The sequence below is a fragment of the Pteropus alecto genome, unplaced genomic scaffold, assembly GCF_000325575.1.
Source record: "Pteropus alecto unplaced genomic scaffold, ASM32557v1 scaffold57, whole genome shotgun sequence".
In the NCBI taxonomy this organism is placed as follows: Eukaryota; Metazoa; Chordata; class Mammalia; order Chiroptera; family Pteropodidae; genus Pteropus; species Pteropus alecto.
The window spans coordinates 2,223,550-2,234,572 of NW_006442508.1; the positions used below are offsets into that span (position 1 = coordinate 2,223,550).

The window sequence follows — 11,023 nt, forward strand, 5'->3', positions numbered from 1 at the left end:
ATCCCACTTCATTCATTCATTCATTCATAGAAGCAAGCATGTTTCTTAAAATCAGGACCAATGATAGAGAGGACTGTTGGCAGAGGCATTGAAAATTTGTCTCTGTGGAGTTTTAGGGCTGAATCAGAACCAAGACACCTGGGACCCAAGAACTGCACCAGTATTCATCTGAGCATTTCTTCAGGATTTTGAGCAGCAATCTTCTCAGGCAAAATTGAGAGATGAATTATAGTTTGCTCAGCCAGAGTTGGGTAGACTTAAGAGGTAGTAATTGTTTATCAGCCTCACAGTAGCAACTTTTTCCTGTTTTGAGTCTTATAGATATTGCCTTCCAAGGGCAGTTTTACTGGAGTGGGTAAAATATGGGCTTCTCACCTGGGGTTGGACCACCTGGATTATTAGTATCTTGGCTTCACCGCTTCACCACTATTAGCTCTGTTACCTTAGTCTCTAAGCATCAGTTTACTCGTCTGTAGAGTTGGAATAACATTAGAGTTTACCTCACTAGCTCATTAAGAAGATTCGATGCAATAATGATAGTAAAGCACTTAGCCTACTGACTTAAGTGTTAACTATTCAAATTATTAAGAATTAAGAGGTCATTATGTAAAGAATTTTACATTACTCTCAGAATTTCAATGAGGTGGAACCAAAGAGGCCTTTGAACTACCTGATTCACTTCCATTATCAATTGTGCCTAATATCTTCCCTTTATCCCTTCTCCATCTTGCTCATGTCCTAGGGGGCTAACCTGTATAAACATCAATGAGTTTTCCTGTCCTCTGGCTTCCAGTTGCTTTCAGCTAGAGGGAGGCCATCAGGAGACAAGAGGAAGGAGAGAAATCAGGGTATTGGTTCCCTTCTCCCTCCCAACAGGCTCTGCAGTGTCTGTGTCCCTCACATGTAGATCAAATTTTCTATCAGGGAGGTCTCGACATAGCCCTCTCAAATCCCAGAGCCACCAACCAGTCACTTGCCTCACCCCTTCAGGCTAATGACTGCTTTCTGCTGGTACTAGGTCTGGATATTACACTCCCCTTTGTAGTTTCAGTCCACCCTGCCCACACCTTTGTACCCAGTGTCTTTATTAAACTCTTCTCAAATCAACTACGCCATCTGTTTTCTGACAGAGTGGCCGAAACACCAAATGTGTTATCACTGACTGTGTCTATGTGAGGTCTGAACCACAACTTTAAGAGGAGGGGGCAGAAAAAAAGAAATGGAAAAAAGAATGATTCCACCAGGATTTGGAAGTATAAAAAATCATATATGAATAATTCTTTCCCTGAACTGGCATGTACTTTGGCTGAGATGGTCAAACTGAATTGCTTGATATGGTAGAGACAGACTCAGTGGTATTTATTTTCTCTCATTTTATGCCAGATTCAGCTTTTTGAATAAAATTTTATTTGGAGGAACAAGTTGCTCAGTGGAAGTTGGGATTTTCTCATAATTTATAATAGGTCTTTGTTATTTTTCTCCAAATAAGTACCAAGCCATAGACTGTTCCTTTGCTACTTGGGACATGATACCAGATACAATGCCAGGCACATCAGGCTCTCAGTAAATATATTGCATGACTGTATAATTAACTTTAAAGGGATTATATCTTAATGCATTTGGTTCCTTAATTACATAAACTAAAACTTACCTATTATGACCATTCTGGATTATTTCACACAAATGGAATCATGAAATATGTGGCATTTTTTGTCTGGTTTCTTTCATTTAGCATAATCTTTTTTTTGAGGTTCATCCATGTAGTATGTATCAGTTTTTTACTTCTTTTTTATGGCTGAATAATATTCCATTGTGTGGATATACCACATTTGTTTATCCATTTATCAACTAACAGACATTTGGATTATTTCCCCTTTTTGGCTACTATTAATAATGCTGCTAGAAACATTTGGTTATACATTTTTGTATATACATGTTTTCAATTCTCTTGGGTCTATACTTATGAGTGGAATTGTTGGATCCACTGATAATTGATAAGTACATATTTAGCATTGTAAGGAACTGCCAAACTGTTTTACAAAATAATGGTACTATTTTACATTCCTACTAGCAATATATGAAGCTTTCAATCTCTTCATATTCTACCCAACATTTTTTTGTGTATCTTTTTCATTTTAGCCATCCTAGTGAAGTAGTATTTCATTGTAGTTTGATTTTCATTTCCCTAATGACTAATGATGTTGAGCATCTTTTCATGTGCTTACTGGCCATTTGTTTATCTTTCTTGAAGAATGTATGTTTAGATCCCTTGCCCAAATTTAACTGGGCTATTTGTCTTTATTGTCAAGTTGTAAGAGATCTCTATATTTTGGGTTCAAGTTTCTTGTTAGATATATGACTTGCAAATATTTCCTCCCATTCTGTGGGTTATCTTTTTGTTCTTCATGGTATTCTTTGAAGCACAAAAGTTTTTCATTTTGATGATGTCTTATTTTTTGTTGCTCATGCTATTAGTTGTCATATTGAAGAAATCATTGCTTAATCCAAGATCGTGAAGACATAATTATGTTTCTTTTCCTAGTTATATAATTTTCGCTCTTCCATTAAGGTCTATGATCTATTTTGAGTTATTTTTTGCATAAGGGTGAGGTAGGGGACCATCTTCATTCTTTTTGATATAGATATCCTGTTGTGCCAGCACCAGTTGTTGAAAAGACTGTTCTTTCTCCATTAAGTTGTCCTGGAACCCTTGCTAAAAATCAATTGACTGCAAATATAAGAATTTATTTTTGTTGGCCATCTGGATTCCTTGCATTTCCATGTGAATTTTACAATCCGCCTGCCAATTTCTGCAGAGAAGTCAGCTGAGATTTGGATAAGAACTGCGATAAACCTGTAGATCAAATTGTATTACCACCTTGACAATATTAATTCTACCACTCCATTATCATGAGATGTCCTGACATTATTTTTAGAGCTTTTAAAATTACTTCCAATGATGTGTTATAGTATTCTCACAAATCTGGCAATTATTTTGTTAAATTTATCACTATGTATTTTGTTATTGAAAATAAAATTTTCTTAATTTCATTTTCAGATTGTTTATTGAAGTACAACTGATTTTTGTGTATTGATCTTATATCTTGCAACCTTGCAGAATTTGTTCCTAATATTTTTTTGATCTGTAGCTTTACCTTGTGGTCCTGCTACAAAATATTTAAAAACCCAAGTCATTTAATAATCTTCTTTTACTGTTTCGAATAATTTTAATTATATTTTAACTGAGATCCCAATTCAAACCCAGATTATTTGGACTAAATTCTTGTCTTCATCCAAAACTATGAGTTAAAACATGGCATCTTCTAGAGCAAAAATACCTTTATAAAATTTTCCCCAAAATGAAACCACGTATTTTGTTTTTAGTCTGAATTATGAAATACTTATTCAATTTTACTGTTTAATAGGGGTTATGTCAGATTTATATTTTATGCAATAACTAAAAGTGAGAAGCCACAATAATGCCATTTTATTTAAACAAGCTACTTTGCTTTTGCACTCAGATCACTGCTCAAAAACCATAAACAATCAACATTTGTTCATTGTTAAAAGTCATGAGTAGAAGCTGTAGGTTTTTTTTGTTTTTTGTTTTTTTTTTTACCTCCCAGATAGAATGGCACTGTAATTAGGAAGCAAGTGTGTTTAAAGTGTTAATGTGCAAAATACTGGATGAAAATCTTGGATTACCTGTCACTCTTAGATTATCATCAGCTGTCCCTTTCATTCACTAGATCAAATACATTTTTTGGATGATTTCTGATCAGTTTCCTGACATAACTGAATATCTTTTATTTGGGTATTAGGCATATAATATTTTCTTGGCATTCAGGACAAGAAAAAAGCCTTAGCATCAGGGAGAAAAAAGTTGTTTAAAAAAAAACAAAAAACACCCAGAAAAGCATCTTCGAAGAATTGGAGAAAGATAAAAAACAAGTTAAAACACTTAACAGAGACTTGACATTTATTGTGCAATTTTATCTCCAACAGAACATGTGGCATTCTAGAGGTATATGAAGTAATAAAATCAATATTCCAATTAGAACACCTGAAATAATTGGCTCTAGTAACAAATGTTTCTTATAATTAAAAATATCGAATGTTTAAAAAACTCTTATAACATTTTAAGTTCTTAAAAGAAATATGCCTAACACTTAAAAAGCAACTTACTCTTCTATATAAATTGTTCACAAAAAAATCTTGCTATTCTATATTACACTATGCATTTATAGTGTTATTAACATATCCCTAGTGGGTATTAACTCTACACAGTACAATCAAATAGAAATTATTCATAGAGAATCAACAAGACTCCAACGATAAAAATATTAGAATCAATGGATTTGTCACAGTTTCTCCACAAGTGTTCATCATAGAAAATATCGAGTAAAGGCAAGTTGGCCCCAGTGTTAGGCTGCTACATGAAGTTCCAGAGAGGAGAGACATAAAGGCAATGCTTAAATTGGGCAGGGTCAGGCTGGACCAGTGACCTCGAAAGTTTCAGGACCCATCTCTTGGTTTGGCATGCCCTGTTCCCAAGAAACACAAACTAGGCTCTTATAGCCTTGGCGTGCTCTTGAACTTAAACACAGCCAGAGATGTTAAAGCCACAACTACAGGAAAGAATCAACAGATTACTTTTGTATTTGCCTACAAAATCTTCACAACAGTTCTCACGATGACATCATAAATTAAAACCCTCTCTCCCAAACCAGACTCATCAATTCTAAGGCTACAAATACAACAAACGTGAAAGTGAACGGAACATTGGCTGATGCCCAGTGCCATTTCTAACATCTAAGAGTTCCAAAAAAAATATCACCTCACTTCAAATTTTTGCCTTTTTATCCCTGCATTTTTGTATTGGAGATGTATGGAGTACATCTGAACAAGTGATTTTAATTTAGTCACTACTTTAAATTTTTTTCCTACTCTTCATCCTAGCATCTCGCATAAGTAAAGCTTAAGCAGAAACTTTGGCAGTTGCCAGAGAATATGTGGTTTGTATGCTCCTACTTGTGTCAATATATATTAAAGGTGAGGTTTTTAATAACACAAATGTCAACTCTTCCTCAAAGGCATAAAGCAAGCAACAAAGTCATTTCAAAGTGTTGGTGGTCTTTGAGAACTCTACTGAAAACCGAACTAGTCATTCTGTTTCCTAAACCCAAATTGATCTTTTTATTAGGTGAGCACCTTGGGCAGTATCCTCATCTATAAAATAACAGTGAAAGCCTCAGAGGGTGGTTGTAAAGTGCTTTGCAAAGTACCTGGCACACAAGAACTCGATGCATATTAGCTATAGTTACTACCACTGTTGTTAGTGGGTTTAGATGGGCCTAGTTTTCCAACATGGATAAGACCCACATGGTCAAGACCCACATGGTCATTTGTATTGGTGCAATTATTCCGAGAAAAACTGATTTTTGAACGAGTATAACAGAGTTATTTTCATTGCAATTTGGGGAACTATGGTTCAATGAAAACCTAGCCAGCTATGGATGGTCATGAGGAAAATTAATCTGATCATTTTTATCACAAAAATTTGGTAATTTAATGCTTTCAATAGCCAAACTGAACAAGCTGGTTATTAGATGAATGAAGTCCTCTCAATGATTCCTGCAATTGAATACACTGTGGAGCTTAGAAGTGGTCCTTAATGTGTAAACATAGCAGTTACAGTTTTGAATTTTGCGTATTAGGAGGCAAATATTGATGGGCTATTATTTTGCACTCTATGTTGACTGGTATCAGTTCTTCACTCTCTTCTAAAAAAACAACACAAATAGAAGAATCACTGCCACTGGCTGACAGTGCAAGTAACTTTGGAGAGGGCCGTCAGTTGGGTGACATTTTCCTACATCATTCTAAGTGAAATGGTTTTTATCCAGTACTTACACCACTGAAAGAAGCCATCACTATGCTTACAAAAATATATCATAATGATACATATTGCTGTTTAGACACATTTATGTTAGAGTCCTGACTCAAACATTCTATTTGACATGTTTTTGCCAAGCAGTTTTGTGTCGCCACATTAAACATACATCAGCAAGGATTGCACCATATGTGCAAAATCATTTTCGATTACATTTCTAAAAATTTGTATATAAGAGCTGTCAAAAATTACACAGATCTGTACTGTGAAATAACATGGCACTGAATGAGAAAAATTACATTTAAATTTTTTAAGAATGAGATTTTTTAAATGATTGAAATCTAAGAAAAACTACAGAGGTAGTCAGTGGGTATTAGGTTTAGATTCTAGAGCATATAATGAATGACAGACTCCAAATGAGGGCAATGTTACATTTACTTTTCTGAAAATAGTGCATGTTTAATCTTATATGATGCTCCATCCATTTTCTGATAGCAACAGAAGGGAAGAAAAGCTATTAAAGGTGGCAGGAAAAGATAAAAATCATGAACCTGTGGATTCCCAAGTTTGAATTATTGTCTAGATTTTGGGAAAACATCCGGTATTACAAGAATAGTCATCAGCGCTGAAAAAACCATTCTATCGATATTTGACACATGGAGTAGTTGGAACAGATAATATAATTGTAATAATTTTTCTCTCTCTATAATCCTAATGAAAGACCTCTTAGTCAACGTGTTTATGACTGATGAAGGGCTAAGATCCAGAATATAAAATCACCCACTTGCTCTATAGCTGTGAAGTAGCTTCATGTACCTCTCAATTCCCCTACCAAAGGAGATAGCAATTTTCTGCAGATGCTCTAATATTATCCTCTACATTCCTAGTGAAGCCTTATGAAACACGAATGATGAAAATAACCTAAACGATGTGGTAAAAATGAGAAACAACAAGAGTGATGCCCAGGTTCAAGGGCTGGATAAAATATTTTCAAGTAAAAAGAGATGGTAAACTTTAATGTTTAGTTTTTCTCCAGAGCACTTACCATTGAGGCTAACCATAAGATTGTGAAAACTGCACCTTCAAAGAGACACTAAGAAATGTGATTTTAATATTACTTGCAGAATACAGCTCCCCTGCAGGTTCCTGGCCTACATCCTCCAATGCAGATCATTGAAGGGTTATCCTGACCGCAGTGGAACTGTGGTTGGAGCTCCAGTTCACTGTGAAAGCAGGTATGCTCTCTGTGATAAGACTTTAACTTGGGAAAACTCAGAACACATCAAGACATTGTCACTGTTGATAACGATGGACTCTTCTGATAGCTGGGGTTATGGCCAACACCCAATCACTGACAAAAAATGTTAAATGAGTACAGAAACGCTCTCATCATCATCCTCACTGAAGACCAGTACAACACAGATGAACATAGAACGAGACGATGTTTAGATGTGAAGGTGTGTGAAATTCTCAAGTTGCAGGAAAAGAGTTGACATTTTTTAAAACAGCACTGGTCAAATATTGCTGCTATTGGAAAAAAAGGACATGTATTCAGCAGTAAGAAAAACTAAAGTCCAATGCAATAAAATAAGATGGATAGACAGATAAGGTTATGATATTTTTCTTTAGCCGAGATTCCATTCCACCAAAGAATCTTATAAGATATTGGACTTCCTAGACCTCTAAAACTCTTATAGAAGTATCTTTTTTTCCTTCTTTGGCTAGTGAAAGATACTAGTCTCATGGTTCCCATCAGCGAAATTGCATAAGCAATATTTCATAAATAATTGCCCTTATTTATCTCCAAATTTTAGCTAACTTTCCCGAAATAGGATGAAAATATGTTCTCCACACCATTTAACAGATCTGACAAATGACCATCTCTCTAAACTTTTCAATGGTTGAAACTAATAATCATTACAAAAGTTAAAGGACCTATTTCTAGGGCTGTGCATATAGATGGTGCTAATTACAGAACATAAAAGATAACTTATTATTTTACTTTGACAAAAATGGCAAAAAAAACTTCTTTATAAATAAAAAAACTTTAAATGATTAATTTCAAGTCAATTTTCAAAATCCTTAGTCATGTCTGTAGATGGTATTAATAGCCTTCAATAAATGCTGCTCATTTAGCCCTTTGCTTACAAAGAATGTAGTAATCTGGATTAGTCTGATAAAGAAAGCCTCATGTGACATCCAAAACTGAAGCCCTCATAAATGAATTCTAGCATCCCTGTAGTGTTTTTGTTGATAAGAAGTGGTTCCAAAGATGCTACAAATTTCACATATGGAACTCAACAAATTAAACTAGGGAAGTTGGTTGGAGTGACTCAGTGTGAACTTAGCCAGAGTTTATAGTTCAGGGGAATAAAACGTGAAGGAGGCACATAACAGTTGGGATGAAACATTTTCATATGTGACAACAAAAACAGTCTACACAAATTCTTAAGACCAACTCAGCCAGAAAGACCCTCAAATTTCAGAGAAATTACAGATAAGCCCATTGCATAGTTGTCAGAATGGCCTTGAAATTCTGTGTACACAATTCTAGAACATGTGGTCAATTCAGTGAATACCATCAGTCACATCACTTGTTTGGTCTTCAATGCACCAAACAACTAACTGATTCAAATTCTCATTGTTCAACCCATTACTTCGGCATGTGTCAACAAAGCCTGATTTAAAGTTATGGGAACTGTGGATCTATGAACCATCAGAATCAAGCATTTGAAAATGGATTTGGATCTTTGGGTATTTCTTGACATAATGAAAACTATTACTGTTTGTAAATTCGAGATCACATAGTGCCTTCCTGATCAACATGGTAGGATTTTTTTGGTAAAAATAACTGAGAAAAACAGCTGACTTCCAATTAGTTAGTGTCTCGAGGTGGCCTCTGTTCTCTGGCTTCTATTTAATAATAAGCTGTCCATATAGACATAGCATATGATGTCACCTATCCTATGTCTTTGCTGAGAAGTATGAATCGAGGTTTTTGGAAAATGTAAAGATGACTTATTTGAATTAAAGTAAGAGAATGCTTGTTCCTTGTCCCTTTAAATAACTCCACATCTCTCTATCTTCTCCCATGGGCACGAACACTAACTCAATCTTCTGTGAGAACCAGCTCTGCTCAGGAAGCAGATAAGCGTACTTGAAGATTTCAGACATGTGACCAGGAGCTCACCTATTTTTTTCCACCCTCACTGTCCAGCTAGTAATCATTTAAAATGAATCATAATTTTTTCTATAATATTCTGAAAACCTGTTGTAAGCTCCACAGACTTCTCAAAAAACCCTAAAATGGATTTCTATTTGGGAACTGTGGCAGTAGGTCAAGAAGAGTTAAGGTGTAGGATGTATGAAATCTGACAGAATGACATGCTTTGGACTCTAAAGTGATAACATTCACAATTGGAACTCTTGAGAGGACCAGCTGTTTCCATGAAAAAATTCTGTCCGCTAATCCCCAGACCCGTCCTGGGAATTCTTATTGAAGACTTCATCCTGGGAAGCCTGATGATCGATCCCTTCATAAAATGAGCCGCCATTGTGCAGGAAAGTGCCCACTGCTCGCCCCTGCCGGGCATGACCCACGGCGTCGCTGAACACTTTGTTTATTTGTTCCTCTGAGGGCATCCACCAGTCTGGGTTGGAGGTGCAGTGCATTCTAATGAATTCTGTGAGAATATACACGACAATAAAAAAAAAGAGAGAAAAAGACCAGCTGGTTGTTGTAGAAGATGGTCAGGAGAGGGTGCTTAAACTTTAACAGAAGCTCTATAAGGAAAGCTTAATGGGAAACCCAATGCAATGCCATGATGATGTCACTCATTAGACCCAACTTATTTCATATACATTATTTTTACTCATGAGCAAAAGTCATGTAAGACACAGGGTGATCTTTCTAAGGAACATTTGCTACTGAAATGAAAGGTAAACTTGATTTGTGAGATATGGTAGACACCATGCTTGGTAAAAGTTATAGAATACATTTCAAAAACCCTGTTGTTACTGCCTCACAGTTTAGAATGTTAACTATCTCCAGAAGCACAGCAAATATCATTAGCACAGTGTTCTTCAGCCAGTTACTGATTTGTAGATTAAGTGCAATAGAATAACAAAATCTCAACAAGTGAGAAACTGCCTAAATTTTAGTTCAGAAGAAGTTTCCACATTCTTAAAATGTTATACTATAGGCTCTAATTGTGGTGTCTATACATGCACTGATATTTTTAAAATAAGATTTCCTCTAAATATTTCATTTCACCAGAAAGCAATAAGCATTCCTGGAATAGTGAATATATGAAAAGTAGCTAAGACGCCAATGATACAAACTGAGCCTCTTTTGGATTGAGCCCAAATTAACCCTTCCTCTGTTTTCTCAGGGGTTAGGGCACATACATAATTCCTATGCAGCTATGTTAATATGAACAGTTGTAAAATGAAGTTAGCATTTTGGGAAAAGTTCTAAGTCAAACTGAGTTTTTTTGCACAGTTGATTGAAAGTTCAGAGTGACTGCTATTTACACACCATTTCCTCTCCAGCACTGTGCTCCCTCTACAAGACAATAGTTCTGATTATAGAACTGAATTTGTCTGAAATTTTTTTGTGACATTCCAGCTCTATCTACCCTCAGAAGTTAATGCTTTCAAGTACTTGGACCAGAAAAATCTCATGAACTGAATGAACTGTGCCCATCTAGTAGAGTCTAGCTTAGCAGAGAAGCAGGGCATTACCAAGTTTGCTTGCATTTCCTTCGATTTTGTGACCAAGGTGAGAGACTCACTCGCCTTACCTAAGTCTCTCCCACTCCACCCTCAGCATTCTTCCTTGGGGGCAAGAACTGTTTATTCACTTCCTCACCCTGCAAAACTGCCAGGAACCACATAGCTTATCCTGGGGTGCGGGCCTAGGAAACACTGAAGGATAATTCTCAAACCTAGGTCATGGCCATTATAATGCTGGGCAGAGAGAAAGGAGGTATTCTAGGACCTCCAGGGCTCAACTATTTAGTCTACTTTCTATTATTTTCCCTGTTTGCAGCTATTCATAATTGTCCAGCCAGACTATCAGCTACAGAATCCAGGGACTGTTTTTGAGTCCTCTTCTGTCCTCCTCAAATT

The 11,023-nt window shown here is 35.9% G+C and overlaps 1 protein-coding gene across 1 annotated transcript in view; it reads right to left on the reverse strand.

Annotated features, from left to right (window-relative positions):
* Positions 1–4,265: 4,265 nt before the first annotated feature.
* Positions 4,266–11,023, reverse strand: part of BEND4 (BEN domain containing 4) — a 33,173-nt gene continuing 26,415 nt past the window's right edge. The window contains exon 6 of the mRNA XM_025040231.1: positions 4,266–9,576. Within this exon, the coding sequence (XP_024895999.1) occupies positions 9,359–9,576 (218 nt within the window). The 3' untranslated portion in view covers positions 4,266–9,358. The remainder of the gene's footprint in view (positions 9,577–11,023) is intronic.